This window comes from Amia ocellicauda, chromosome 4 (genome assembly GCF_036373705.1).
Source record: "Amia ocellicauda isolate fAmiCal2 chromosome 4, fAmiCal2.hap1, whole genome shotgun sequence".
Classification (NCBI taxonomy): Eukaryota; Metazoa; Chordata; class Actinopteri; order Amiiformes; family Amiidae; genus Amia; species Amia ocellicauda.
In genome coordinates this window covers 22741975-22757264 of record NC_089853.1, presented here as the reverse complement: position 1 = coordinate 22757264, position 15290 = coordinate 22741975, and the positions used below count along the sequence as shown (strand labels likewise).

At 37.1% G+C, this 15290-nt stretch overlaps 2 protein-coding genes across 3 annotated transcripts; one reads left to right on the top strand and one right to left on the bottom strand.

Moving 5' to 3' along the window:
• Positions 1 to 1176: 1176 nt before the first annotated feature.
• bloc1s6 (biogenesis of lysosomal organelles complex-1, subunit 6, pallidin) lies at positions 1177 to 6034 on the bottom strand. 2 transcript variants are annotated; one of them, XM_066701432.1, is made up of 6 exons: positions 5655 to 6034; positions 4095 to 4199; positions 3289 to 3433; positions 2932 to 3019; positions 2479 to 2565; positions 1177 to 2308 (listed from the first exon to the last, which is right to left on the bottom strand). In XM_066701432.1, exons 2-6 carry the CDS (start codon positions 4162 to 4164, stop codon positions 2189 to 2191), a joined length of 510 nt encoding a protein of 169 aa, XP_066557529.1. In that variant the 5' UTR covers positions 4165 to 4199; positions 5655 to 6034; the 3' UTR covers positions 1177 to 2188. The 2 variants fall into 2 exon arrangements, with proteins under 2 accessions (XP_066557529.1, XP_066557528.1); XM_066701431.1 differs by lacking the exon at positions 5655 to 6034 and adding an exon at positions 4898 to 5648.
• Positions 6035 to 6222: 188 nt separating this feature from the next.
• Positions 6223 to 14904, top strand: slc30a4 (solute carrier family 30 member 4). Its single transcript, XM_066701428.1, has 8 exons — positions 6223 to 6326; positions 6734 to 7253; positions 8131 to 8277; positions 9317 to 9470; positions 9975 to 10188; positions 11127 to 11232; positions 11497 to 11631; positions 12384 to 14904. The coding sequence occupies exons 2-8, from the start codon at positions 6863 to 6865 to the stop codon at positions 12536 to 12538; spliced, it is 1302 nt and encodes a 433-aa protein (XP_066557525.1). The 5' UTR covers positions 6223 to 6326; positions 6734 to 6862; the 3' UTR covers positions 12539 to 14904.
• Positions 14905 to 15290: the final 386 nt, after the last annotated feature.

Sequence of the window (15290 nt, the reverse complement as noted above, 5' to 3'; positions counted from 1 at the left end):
ACAGAATCCACGTGTAAACTTAGCATATATAGGTAATTTGTCTACAACCTCTCAATATGTATGAGGTTTCCACATGTCCTTACAACTATACTAATGGGAAGGAAAAACTGAAGCAGCTTTATCAAAAATGTAGACATATGCAATCAATTGCCTAATCAATTTAAATATTACATTTAAGTGTAATAAAAGTGTAATATAAAAGTATAAAAGTGATCTTATGAGCATCATGAGATCAGACTTGCAATGGGAGGCTTACACAAGGATTTCCCAAAGGGGGGAAGGAAGAAAGACCTCTGATTTTGTGCATTAGTGTGTGTGTGTCCATCTCTTGTAAAATACTTTGTACTGAAATTGTGTATTATTAAAGAAGTGAAAATGACTCAGCAGTTTTCGTGTATTGTATATAGCAACAAACAAGCTGCATTTCAAACATGTACCACAAGATGTCAGAAAACAGCCATGACATTAGTATGACATTAGGCCTGATTTGAAAACTCAGAGAATGGTAGAATGATACAATGTCAGACCATGAAGTGTAAAACTGTGTATAATATAAAGGGAAGTGAATTACAGAACACATCAGATAGTTAATTTAAGATTAAAAACTAGGGAAATTAGATTTATAATAAAATATTTAGTTTCCTTCTCTGTTAGCCTGATGTCACAGTTCAGAGCAGGTCAACCAGGTTCCAAGAAACTGTAAGCTGAGAGACTATGGGGCACTGAATTAAGTGAAGCGACTTCTACTGTTGCTGCCAAGAACAACTTATTTTCCAGAAGATTGGCAAGTGAAGTGTTCTTCCATATCAACCAAAAACATGTCCCTCTGAGAAGGCAGGCACGCCAACAAGACCAAGCGCAGTGACTGACGGTCCGCTTGGCCACAGAGACTGAGGAATTGAGGAGAATGACTTGAAGAAAGTCTGCCATAGGAACTTACCTGATACTGACACACTGCAAGTAACAGACAGAATACCACCCCAACAAGCACACAACAGGAAAACAAACTATTTAAGAGTGACATTTACACAATGCTTCCTTTCTTTCCCAAGATGCAAAACAAAGAGAGTAATTCCTTCTTCACTAATAATAAACATTTTTGTATGCGGGTTCTGCCTGTGAAAGATCAGGTTATATTAAAAGGCACATTCAATAAAACAAGCAACATTGTAAAACTTGAGTTAGAAAACATGAAAAGATTTTATTTAGACTGCAATTAATGTTTGCTACAGCATTGGTGTGGCATTGCAATTAGTACAGAAATATTACAAAGATATCTGTTGAACAATTTGCAGTAGAAGATATAGAATGTAAGGGATTCATACCATTTAAACAGCAGATTTCACCAGTGATTTACTTAATTTTGTAATACTTTAAGACTGCACTTGAAATACTTTGATGTAGTATTAAAACAATGCAAATACTTAAAGATCAATGTAACTGACATTAAAAAAAATGATATAACCTTATAAATCTTGCATGAAATCAAAATATGTATTATGTTTGAAGAAAACCTGACAAGAAAAATATCGAAACACCTGTTGCTAATAACAAAATGCGACAATATTTAAAAGGCAACGATGATCTTAAAAACATTGTAACTGATACATTCAACAACTGAAATCAAGTAGCCTAAGTATCTGCCAAAAAGTACATGGTAACCAATACAAATTGAAAATAAATAATAAGTGGTCAGATTAACACCATTAAACAACAAAATTCATTTTATTTTTCCATATGAAACCCTGTCTGCCCTGTATCTCTGTGAAAGCTGTGCTGACCAACCACAGCAGCAGGGCCAGTGAGCTGCTTTCTGTCCACTCAGCACACTGCATTTACAATGGGCCACAGATTCGGACTCTTCAAAGGGCGGTTCCATTATACATATCAGAGAAACCTCTGCACAAGGCAAGAAAGCACAAGCCAGCTCAATAATTATCATCGAAGACTATAAGTTGATTCAAAAACATGACCAAAGAAAGACAGTTTAATACTGTTTAGAGTTTGTCTTTCAGTAATGCCGACACAGGTATTACTTGCTGGCATTCAGAAGCAGTGGGAAATCCTTTTTGCCAAGCACAAATTGTACCTGTTCCACTGTGGCACCACAGACACTGTCTTTGGTAAGCTCTTCAGCTGCTGCCTGTCACTGAGACTGTTTCAGCTTCTCTAAAGGTACTGTCCAGGTCTAAGTCCGCTTGGCAGGTTTTGCAATTAGCTGCCTCTCTCTCTCAAGCTCCTTCTCCCGCTGTTGCTCTTTTTCCAGAGCTTCTTTTTGCCTCTGCTGTTGAAGTTTCAAAGCTCTTTTCTGTAAGGGAAAAGTGAAAAGTGACCCTGAAACCATCAACTACAAATTTCTAGAAATATTTTGGATGGTGGGGCCAACAAATTACAGTATCTAAAAGCACACGTGAAGTGAACTGATGTGTGTGAAAATGTACAATCAGAACCAAGCCGGTGACAGAAACACTCACATACCTTGAGTTTTGTTGTCTTTTCGTGAAGCATCATCATTTCTTTTCTTATATTTACTAATTTATTGTGATAGTATTTTGCTTCTGTAAACTGAAAAGAAAATGGTGCAATTATTGAAATACCTGCACACTAAGTAATTGCAGTATTTATTACAGCATAAAAACACATACATAATTCTAATTCAGGATTAAAGTGAAATAATGTTAAAAAACTTTATTGGATATTGCATATCTTGCTTTAAATTTAAATATGCAGGTTTTTTAACAAAAGATAATGCAAGCTTTTAACTACATATGAATATATATATATATACATAAAAAAGTACTTTAGGGTTTCCAGAAAGATATATATACATACACTTGAACAGATGATGAATTGTAAAATAGATATCACTTGAATTGTTAAACAGCAGGTGAACACTTGCAGAGAAAAAATAATAATAAATAAAAACCTTACCAGTGAATTTATATCAAGTGAAGAATTGCACTCGCGAAATTTAGTGATTTCTTGTTCAAGCGTGTCTAGTAATATCACTTGATTTTGTCTGGAAAGGAGAGATATTAAGCAAATAAATTCTACATGAGCACCAAAGGACACTTATTTAGTACCACATATCCAAAGTCTGCATTTGAGAAATAACCTCCTACCAGGTGACAAATGATTGAATAGGTCTACACATTTTTTTTTGGCAATTGTAGGAAATCCTTGCTTTTTCAAGGGAATCCAAAATAATTACAAATGTATTAAAATACTTATTTTCTGTATTTTCTATATATGAGAAGCACATTATTTACTCTTTAAAACTGCACTTACGTCAGCTCCTGCAGCGCCTGCTTTGAATTCTGTAGGTCGGGCAAATAATGAGAGATAAGTCCATCAGTCAGCTTCCCAACAGCTGCCTTATCCACAAACACTGGCTCCTCAGAGACACTGGATTCTGGAGACACTATATTTGACTCTGTGGAAAAGTGAAATATAAAACAATAATACATACGAATACATGATGAATTGAAGCAAGCAAGTATTCACAAATCATTAACAACTGTATTATTATTAAAATAAAGTCTTCAATTAATGCAATTTCAGCGGAAAGGTTCTTTCTAAATAAGATATATATATACAGACAAGATGTTTACCTTTTCAAATGGAAATCACTTTTGTAAAACTGCAGGTTGACTCTTGCAGAGAAACAATTAAGAAACAAAACACACAAAAATGATGTGGATAATTAATTTATTAAGAAGCGCCAATCTGGGAGAATCAGCAGGTCTTTCATACAATTATCAACTTCAAACTCCTTTTCCTCTATAGAACAGACATTTTTCTGTACATGCCCGACTTCTACATGGTCCAAGGATTGGTCCCCTTCAGTTAAATGGACAAGGCCTTAAACCTTGTGTTTGCTGTAATAGCCCCCCAGTTAATTGGTTATTGAATGTTTTCACTTGTTCAACTCACCCATTATTGAACTGCTAATGTATATTGGATACTGCATTACTATTATTAATCATGAATAACTTTTTCCTCCCGTGTCTTTTTTGCACCAAACTTTAGAGCTTCATTATGGAAAGAATGTGTCCTTCTGGTGTGAAAAGAAAGAGAGAATAATAAAAAAGCACCTATAGATCCGCTGTTGTGCAGGGGGGAAGCCTGGGGTGAGGGCAGCACATCTGTCTCCTCTGGATCCATTACAATCCGCACTCAGTGACACAAAGGGCTCCCCACTTAAATAAAGCAAAGGAATGCAGGTAGAGCTACATTGTTCATTTGTTGCCAATGTATCAGACATGCACAAGACTTTACAAAGGAGTTCATTACATACATTTAGCTGTGTTTTTGCTCCACAATATAATAGTGTATTGAACATATCCACCAACTTGTTATTTAATTAAAAACGGCAATGTCAATTAAAACACATTATATAGCATACATGCTTGTCTTTTTATTTGGATATACTTGCCTGTTAGAATGCAATATAATTAGGATATAGGGTGTGTGCATATTACATAAATACGTATTTACATCAACAGACACACACAACTTCCCGATTTGTATTTGTTTTATAATTGAATGACAATGTGGATTACATTGTATGTGAACGACGTCATTAGCATTTAATGTATCGAGTTTGTTCAAATACATGTCTTATTATTGCGTATCCCGGGTTAATTAAATTCTGCACTGACTATACCTCTGCGTCCTTACTGTATTATACAGTGTATAATTTACATTAAACTCTTTCTAGGATGTACTTAATAACGTCTTCAGAAATCCACATCCAAACTAATATTTTGGAACTGTAAAAAGCGAATCTTAAATTAAACACTGACTGTGGTAAAGCAAACACGAAATCTGCAGTGCGCACAATGAAAGGGTTAAGCATCTTACATGTACAGTATATAAATATAATTGAAACATTAACCTTTTTTAAATTAGAAGAAATTCCACAAGTTCCTTCATAGACAATTTCTTCGGATTGTATCATAACATCAGCTATGATCACTAACCAGGAAATGCTAGGAGGTATCACACATTTCTTGCGTTCTTGGTTTATAGGATATAACCGCATTCATATGTTGCGTGCCCGGAACGTAAACAAATGCATTACACAGTTCTAAAATGTACGTGAAATTAACAGAAAGTCTAACGATTAAATCAAGAGTTATAAATAATTTGCGTAATACTAATCCACAGATCAATATAGGAGGACGATGTGATAAATCTCAGATTATATCTACCACACTTCAGAGACGAATTGTTCCGAGCACTAACGAAGCAAGAAACCAGACTGCGGCCTATTCCCATAAACCACGACTGTTACACATCCACATTAAAACAACACGCATGTGACTCAAACTCCACTCATGTGACTCCTCGACTGTTTACAGACAATGTACAGATAAAACACATAACAGCGCACAATAAACTGCTTGTACGGACTGGAAAACCCCCGCCTACAAACTACCAAATTGCACATTTACAGGTATAACATCTTTGGCTCAGCTGTTAGAGCCTTTTTTAAAATTGATGGACAGTTATACATTAAACTATTTACAACTGTACTCACGCCATAAATCCACAATATATTCTTATTTGCGTTGGGACTAACAATAAAATTATTATATACTTCACACAAAATAACTTTGTTTTTAAGACACCAGGTCAACATTTAGGCCTACCTTCTATTAAGGTATCTGTCTTCCAAACCGTCTGCATTAAAACGCAAAGTAATTATAAATCACTGTGGCTCATAAATCGGTAGAGCTGGTCATATGATAAAGAAACGCCTGAACCGTTTTGTTTGACAGCTGTCTGTTTACGCTGTCGTTCGTTAATCTTTACAGTATGTCTAATTTACACTTGTGTGGGGCGTAAAACTGACGCCACTAGCTCTTATATAAAGAGAAACATAAAATAAAATAAAATAAAATAAAAGCCTCGTTTAAACTCGTTATTGTTTAAAGCCTCAAACACGAACAAGACACCCTGCTGAAGCCTGTACCACTGCCTCTATTTCCACGCCACACTTCACCAGCAAGACGCTTGAAGACAGAAACTTGCAGCTCGTCTGCATATACACTGTTGGAAACGCGTAGGTCCCGTTCCATTCGCGCAGATTGACGCAGTTATGCGCGGATCTGCGCGGCTCCACCAATCGAATCTGCGGAATTATGCAGATCTGTGCAGAACTGCAGAAATCTGCGCTACAATAACGAGGCCCTTGGCTGCTTTTTCATCACTTCCTGTCAACTGCAGTTTGGTTGAGGCACAACAGAAAGTGATCCCGATCTGTATACACATTTGTAGCGCTGTAGATTCCCATTGAGAGTTACAAAGGACCAAGTAATAAGGTGAGTTGATCTGTTTTTGATTTTACAGTTGTTATTAAACCCATGAGCTTATTTTTATATATAGGGACTGTAGGAGCGTGAAACCGGTACGTTTGTGCTGTGTGTGTAACTTACATTAGTTTTCTGATACAATAATATAGTATCCGTATATATTAAAAAAAAAAAAACATAAAATATATCCCCCATCTTTCTTACAGCAAATGTGCGATAGACACATAGTGCATCTTGAACGGTGTTAAGCAAATTAACCACAGGCAACCTACAACATATACATGTATAGCATAAGTGTCACTACACTGCGCATGACAGTGGCACTGGAAAGTTTAATTTTTCAATGACATACTGGGAATTGTTTGTATAATTATTGGTGTTACAATTGTAACTTTGCATTTAATGTTTCACAATAGATGTCTCCAGTTGAGAATAACCCTGAAGCATCCGTTGTCATCTAAAAAAACTGGGATCTGCATGTTCTGTGGAAATTAAATCTGAGTTCACTGATAATTTTACAAGAAGGCACTTAAAAACTCTTGGTCATGTCTGGGGCCAGACTTGTGGATAGGATGAGGTCTGTCTTCAGAAGGGATCCCATGCCTTGGGATTTGAGTGACACGGCTGCCTTTGATTTTGCGGACGATCTGGTGGAGGAGGAGACCCCCAAATTCAACAAACTCAAAGTGGTGGTGTCGGGGGAGATGGGCGGATTTGGCTCCAGCGCCGGCGCTAATGGAGGCCAGATAAACCCGCAGACGGACGATGACGACTCGCTGCTAGATGGGTCTTCGAGTCTCAGTAGTCCGGCCGTTAATACAGACCCCTGTGAGAGCTGCACCAAGAAAACTGAACTGCTGAAGCAGGGCAGGGTGATGAAAAAACTGGGATTGGCTGCGACATTATACTTTCTCTTTATGATAGGTGAACTCATAGGTAAGTATTCTGCACCACTGCATATCCGAGCTCCTGTTGTGCCATATGATCTGTATTCATCTCAAGTGATTAACTCAAAAAAGCTACAGTGTTTTTAACTGGATAATGATGTGTTCTGAAACTAATCGTATTATGCCGCTCCTTAGTTTAGTAATGTGTTTTGTGTCTATTTTCCTAATGTGTTTTTCTCTCTCTCTCTCTCTCTCTCTACACAAACTAAGGGTCAAAGTGCACTTTTGTTCAACCATACCAAAGTGTGGCTTTGCATGGTTCAGCTTAAATGGATTAAGAAGGTTACTGAGTAATATTAAGTGCCTCTGTATTATTCCACTTCTTCATACCTCCTTCTGTCTCAGTTGTTCATTGTAAGAGGCCGACTCACTCACAAAGCCCTGTCCGTGCACATTGTGTACCTGGTGGGAACAGGCTGGCCAGAGCAGTAGCAGTTCGAGTACCAGTTGTTAGTTTCCCAGCCGAGACCGGCAGCTCAGTTACACAAGTAAAACATATACAAACCATTTGGTTGGTCACAGTCTTGGGATTCACCCAATATCCCCTCACAGTACCTAAACCAGAACACTTTGACCTCTTTTTGTATATTATTTTTTCTGTACTTATTTACTGCATTTGAATTCTGAAGCAGAGCTGTCCAAAGTGTGGCACTGCATTGGTCTTCAGTGCATCTTGTAGGCCATAACTACTTAGTTGATACAATCCAGCACCAGATTTTGGGCACCCCTGTTGTCAGATGTTTGAGTTATTTTCTTTCCCCAGTCAGACCTTAATCCAGTCTTTGTGTGGTTAATCTGCTAACAGTGAAAACCTGTATCTTGCACCTTTTTAGTCATTTTAACCCATTTTAAAAATTCACCTGAAGGTGGTTATTTCGCCAATAGCCTAGCGATTATGACCGATGCCCTTCACATGCTAACGGACCTCATCGGTATTGTTGTGTCCTTGCTTGCACTGTGGCTGTCTGCAAAACCTCCTTCAAAGAGATTCACCTTTGGATTACATCGTCTAGGTAGGTGAAATGGCTTTCTGTGTTTACTTTTCATAATAAACTTTTGATGCACTTAATGAAAATATTATTTGTTTTTACACCAGAGGTTTATAAGGTGCAGAAAATCTCAGTCATTATAAGGTGCAAAAAATCTCAGTCATTCAGACTTCTGCAATTTTATTCTCATGAGGAAGCAATGCCTGGCGATACAAGAGTTTTTATTGTAATGAAACTGAAGAGACATGACTCAATGTATGACATAAATATAATAGCCTCATGTCTTTTTCAAGAACAACAAACCAAGCTGTGATTCATGCAGGCCTGACTGTGTATACAAAAAAATAAATTTTGTGAAGCATGGTTATGAACCCATATAGACACCACTGTGGCATTTCAAGTCCCTTTTCATCTGATCTCTAAATAAATTTAAACAGATAAATGTAGTGCATTAATGGGATAACACGTCTATTTTGCAGTGATTTTTAAGCTCACACAAAATTTAAAGGACACCATTTGCAGCACCCGTAGGTTTTTGGTTTATGCAGAACTGGAGTTGTTCAGCTTTGAAGACAGAATCCTTTCTTATAATACTGTTCACTAATATGCATATGTTATTATTTTACCGAACTTGATATAAATTGCTTAGAAGCCTAATATGCTCAGTATCAATGTAGGCTACTTGTAGCTTTCTCTAATAATTTGGCCAAATAGTGTGTAACCAAAGGCTAATGAACTTGAAATACAGGTACCTCACTATCAATATTTATTTATTTATTTATTTATTTATTTATTTATTTATTAATAGTTAAGTAACAGTTTCAGTTTATTGCCTTCTTTTTCCTGTGCAAATTCTTCAGCAAGATTATGAACAACTTGCAGATCTGGACATCATCCAAACCATTAGACAAAAATGTCTGGGTAGTGTTTTACCACAGCTTGTCAAGTTCTTTGTTTAAATGAGGAATTTGACTACTGTTTTGTTTGTTGCTGTGTGTGTGCGTGCAGTGATACAAATCATCGCTTCTGTTCAGTTTTGTAACTGGACCCTTTCTGTTCTTAGAGGTGGTTTCTGCCACTATCAGTGTGCTGCTCATATACATCCTGACCGGTGTGCTGCTGAATGAAGCAGTGCAGAGGACAATCCACCAGGAATTTGACATTAATGGTGATGTCATGCTGATCACTGCTGCAGTTGGGGTGGCAGTAAACTTAATGTAAGTAAGACTACATGATAGAACACAGGGATATCTTAGAATAGTTCACACAATCTTTTTGCCCACACCAGTCTATGCCAAATGCACCCTGAATTCCATCTTTAAATCATCTTTACTTATTCAGTATATTGTTGTTTAATGTTTGATGAAGTATCTCTCGCAAACAGTTATAAAAGACCTAGTCAAACAGGACTTTGGATCAATCCAGTCTTACTTTTTTTTTTCTCAAATTTTTTCCCTGTAAAAACTGATTTACATATTTATCTTCTCTTAATGTTAAGAGAGGTCAGCATAATCCCTTTTGGTAATAACATCACAAAAATAAATCATTGCGAGAGAGCAGAGGAGGGTTTTAGATTAGAAGTAAGACATTTTGAGTTTGGTCAAAGTTATTTTAGATATCCTCTCTGAAAAGACCTCTTCTGTAAATAACTGTTATGAAAAGCTCCTCTGTGTTGTGAAACCCTGCCTGAGATCCCTCTGTGGTTTACTTCACCTTGGCAGAATGGGCTTCCTGCTGAATCAGTCTGGGCACCTCCACTCCCACTCCCACGGGCCCCCTGCAGCTGCCCCCAGCTCAGCACACGGCCACAGCCACGGCCATGGTCCCCAGCAGAGCCACGGCAGCCTGGCAGTGAGGGCTGCCTTCATCCATGCGCTGGGAGACCTGCTGCAGAGCATCGGGGTCCTGGTTGCCGCTTACATCGTGCGCTTTAAGGTATTCTGCAATCTGTGTATTCATACATTCATTCATTTGGTTTAAAAGAGCACCATGAAATCAATATAAAACCTAGTATCTTGTTTTTCTTTCACAACATGACCCTACAGTTCAGAATTGACAAAACTGGATTTTCTGCTGTAATCTGTTCATTCATTGTCCTAATCTTTTTTTCTGTTTTATTTATTTATTTAATGTCTGCTTCTCATCTTTGTTTTCCCAATGTACTCTGAAGTTACAGGCAGTACACTCCTGTGATCTGAGGAAATACAAACTTTGTGGTTGTAACGTTTTCAAGTGCTGAGCAACATCTTAGTGAGAGTGGTACTTAATAATGGCCTAATTTGCAGGTTAGATAGATTAGTGCTCTGGAAGTTTATGGCAAACACCGTTTCTCAGTTGTTAATCCCCTTTTAAATGCTAATCTTCTACTGTTCCTTCAAAGCATGCAGTACTTGTGGTCTCTGGAAAAACTTTAAGACTAAAGTCAATTAAATGGCTTATAGTAGGACATATACTCTGAAAGGAGGGCTTCAGCTATAGGGATTTGTTCAAATGTATCCTTTTATGTTGTTCTGCATTAGTTACATCTGAAATCAATTCTTGATTTTTATACCTGGTTTCTCACTGTCATTGTATTATTAAATAATAGCTCATTGCTGACTTCAGCTTTTGCACTTTGAGGTGTAAGAATCTGCTTTACCCCACCTGTACGTCTGGAATTTGTACCTTTGTGTTACTTATATGTTTCAGTGTGGTGTGTAGCAGTCTTTAATTATGTCTGTCTTCAACTGTGCCCGCAGTAAATCTATTGGCATGTTAGCACTGAAGTCAAAATCACTTTAACGGCTCCACTGCACAGATAGGAAGGCAAATCAGGTTTTAAACAGGAAGGACTGTACCCACTGAATAAATCGCATGAAACTTTGTCTCCACAGCCTGAATACAAGATTGCTGACCCTATCTGCACATACATCTTCTCCGTCCTTGTTCTCTTCACAACAGTTAGAATCATAAGGGATGCAGGGATTATTGTACTTGAAGGTAAGCCACTTCTCCTGGGTCAGGGTTTTGTCTTCACAGTTGAGATAACCTTGCGTTTTTTGTTGAATTACTGTAATTGTTTGTTTAATGTCTCCGCTACTCCTGAAGAACTTTAAATGCAATCTGAAAATCATTGTTTATTCTTGTTTGCTTGTTGGTACTTCCCCAAAGCATTGCAGTGTACACAATTTCTAGACTGTTTTTTTTTTTAACTCTTGGAATATTTTTACACCTTCAATAATAGTAACTTCTTCTGAACTGCAGGGGTGCCAAGACATCTGGATGTGACCCGCATTAAAGAGGACCTGTTGAAGTTGGAAGATGTTCACTCAGTAGATGATCTCAATGTCTGGGCATTAACTACTGACAAAACTGCTGCAGTGGTGCATCTACAGCTCAGTGAGTTCAGTCTGAATAATTCATATCCATGTCTTTTATAATGCTCATGCTCTGGGGTGACACTTTTGTGTGTGTTTTGCAACACACACACTCTGAGCAGCGTATGTACAGTACTTTGTGTTTGCCCTCCCCGAGCACTGACACAGCTTCATGTAGGATGCCATTTTAAATTAAAACCTCATAAACTCTGTTCAACCATACATGCTTTAATTAGTGCTTTTTCACATGGTGCTCTATGTCCATGGAACTAATTAAAGGAGCTAACCGGGGAAAGTCTGTACTTGATCAAAGCACATTTCTGACACTTGGCTCTGATAGGACTTCAAAGTAATTTCCAAGAGTTCTGCATCTCTTAAAACAATTCAGAGCAAGTTTGTTGTATATGGATTGTAATGTGTCCTTTGTGATAATTATTTATTTAAAGCATACATCTTCTCTTTAAACTCTCTGCTGTCCCAATGTTCCTTTTTAGTAAAGTACATTTTCACTATAACCTTATTTTAGTAGTGTAAAAAGTGATGTAAAAACAATGCACTGAGGTTTAAGAAGTTCAGATATTATTACTGACCAAATATGTACCTATTTTAAAGAGGGAAACCAACGTAGAGTAGTCTGTTTTGATCACATTTAGTTAAATTTGTTGACCACAGTGTAATGTTAACTTTAAGGGGCGTTTGAGAGCTGTCTTTTTGCTGAACATATTTGTTCTTTTTTTAGGAGTTTAATTTCTGTATTTCGTTCTTTTTTAACAGTTCCATCCAGTGCAACGAAATGGGAAGAAGTCCAGTCAAAGGCCAGACTTATCCTCGTCAAGACATATGGAATATATAGGTGCACAGTTCAGCTACAGTGCTACAGACAGACGTCTCCTAATAGATGTACAAACTGTCAAATATCCACTGCCTGATGTCTGTAGCCACGGTGCCCACACCTGTTATCTCAAAAGCAGTTTTGGTTCTTTCACAGGAGTTCAAGAAAAAATGATGACTTTCTTAGACACTGTTACTAAGCCTGTGAAATGCAACTGCAGCCACACACAATAACTCCACTAAGATAACCAACGGATGTTTACCTGAATTCCAGTATGGGGTGCATATGCTTCAGTGATATTCTCCTAAGGTGTTTTAACCTTTGGATTCAAGGCTTTCTATTTTAAAATCTAAACTAACTTTGACCCCCCTTTTTATTAACATCCTGGACACACCTATGGACTCCTGGTGTTATATCTTCATTAATTTAACTCCTTAACCTCAAGAAAAACTGTCAATAACAGCTTTGCCAGTATTACATGCATATCTTCTACACTCTAATTTTGGACTGTTCTTACCTGATAGACCATATACCATCAAGGGGTTTCTCATAGGCTTTTGAAATCCAGCAGTGGAGTGTTCAGTTTTTCCATTCTTGGTTGACCGTAGTTTGGGTGGAATGGGTGGATCTGGGTAAAGGCCCAGGTGCTAGCAGTAAGGAAAAAAGTGTGTTGTTATGAAGGAGTTTTACTGAAAATTAATGGACCTGGCATTTTATTTTTTGTAACAGTAGATATTTACCTCAGATTGGGAGATTTCTTTGTTGGTTTTTGTTTTAATTTTTTTTTTTTCTCCTCTGAACTTTGTATAACGAAATGCATATATCTAATCCAAAGAGTCTTTAGGTATGTCTGAATATGTCTGAATATGTCTGAATATCGTTTGTTTGTACTGACATAATTTAGTGACTACTTATTCTGACACAACACTACAGCACAAAAGTGTGTTATTTAATGGTGTACCCTGTACCCTTTTAGGATGCAGATATCCAAATAATGCACTAACAATATGACAACATTTGATGTACATTCAGTAAATAGTATTACAATACGTTTTTACACCAACGTTTAATCCAGAGTTGATTTTATATGAACACTGTGTAGAAATTCAATTTGACACTGTTGCAACTTTTGTGAACACTGGGTGCCATGCAACTTATTAGTCGAAGCTGATTAATGTTTACATTTAAATTGAATCCTCTTGATTTTTAAATTGCAGTGGATGGGATTCTGTAACATTTTAAAATGCACCATTTACTTAAGAAGCAGAGTAATGTGTAAATATGAATTTTCTTTTGTAATCTTTCCTTTAAAAAAAATCCCCTTCCTAATTTCTTACACTATATGAATGATTTAATTTCTAACAACCTGTGTTTTTCCAGAATTTATTTTCACATGAATGAAGATACTGTGTAACTGCCTGCACAGGTTTGGCCTGTTGGTCCGTGGTGACAAAAAGACAGTGATGATGTGCAATGTACCCAGACACCCTGGACTACTTCCATCTGATCACATGGTTGGTGCTCCACTGCAATCCCTGTATAAAGGTCTCACGAAATGCACTAGAAAGGCCTGTCCTGTGGATAATGGTGCTAATGTGCCAAACATTTATAGCATCTGCACCTGCTCCACAAAACTTTTTGTTTGCAGTTTGTCATATACTTTCTAACGGAGGTTCCTCTGATATTCCACAATACATTTTCACAGACTGTTCTTAAAAACTTAATACCATATGCTGTGTCTTTTAGGTTGAAGGGTAACTTATCAGTTCTAAAGGTCAAGAAAAGAGGGCCACATACCAGCATTCCTCTCCCAAGTACATTTTTGTGGCTAGCAAGAATTCATGCAGATTTAGAACATGCTAGGAGATGCATGGCGGTACAATCTCACTCACCTAAGTGTTCTGGTTTGGTCTAAATGCTAATAATACAATTTTGCCAAGACGGTCCTGCATATGGGAACATCTTCTTTACCTGGCCGTAGCTCCCAGTACTAGAGGCAATTTGGCAGGTAACTTTGATTTCCAGGTTGATGCACGTCAATTTCTGAAAATTGTTTTACGAATGCATTCCTTGGTTCCACAATCTGAATTGCTCCTGTACTTCCAAGTGATATGATTTTGCAACTGATCTGCTTGTTAAGAATAACTTGAGGTATATTTATTGTGTTGTGTGAACACAATTATAGCACTTAAGGTTTTGCCAACAAATCTGATTCATCCAATCACCCACATCCTTTTGTATAACCTTGCAAAGCTAATCTGTATTACTTCAGCAACATTGCAGCTTCACTTGCAGAGGACATCTAGGCCTAATTGTCATGTAATAAACTTATCTCAAGTTCACACGGTTCTTCAGTCAATGCTGTACAAGAAGCTCTTTATCATAATTGGAGTATTTATTGTCACTGAATAATGTATATGAAGAGTCTCTTATGATATGTAAAATAAACTGCTTTTGACTACATTCTAATGTGTTTTGGACTAGTTAATGGTAGAGACACTCTGCTATAGTCTGGCCTGGAGTGTATTCTTTCTTTTGGTGTTTAATGACTTAATATTTGCATGGAAAGAATAAATCCAGTTTTGAAATGTTTAATTTTGTCATTCTGGTGGTATAAGAACTCCTGTATTATTTTCTTTTTTGTAGAGATCAGGTTATTTGTTTCAATATACATATAGCTATACATTACACATGTTGTTTACAGTGTATATTTTGCATCACTTGCTGGATATTAGATATGTTCAGTTTAATGTTATTTTAATGTACACTCCCTTTATTTTTATTTTTAAATATACCAGAAAACATTTTTTCAAGATGATTTCTAGGAAGGGGGTGTGGTAATAGAATTA

Coding starts and splice junctions, on each gene's coding strand:
- bloc1s6 (XM_066701432.1), bottom strand. CDS start 4,164: ATGGATCCAGAGGAGACAGATGTGCTGCCCTCACCCCAGGCTTCCCCC. Junction 3,434..4,094: donor GCACAACAGCGGATCTATAG/GTGCTTTTTTAT, acceptor ACTTTTCCACAG/AGTCAAATATAGTGTCTCCA. Junction 2,309..2,478: donor AAAAGACAACAAAACTCAAG/GTATGTGAGTGT, acceptor TTTCCCTTACAG/AAAAGAGCTTTGAAACTTCA.
- slc30a4 (XM_066701428.1), top strand. CDS start 6,863: ATGTCTGGGGCCAGACTTGTGGATAGGATGAGGTCTGTCTTCAGAAGG. Junction 8,278..9,316: donor CTTTGGATTACATCGTCTAG/GTAGGTGAAATG, acceptor TTCTGTTCTTAG/AGGTGGTTTCTGCCACTATC. Junction 11,233..11,496: donor AGGGATTATTGTACTTGAAG/GTAAGCCACTTC, acceptor TCTGAACTGCAG/GGGTGCCAAGACATCTGGAT.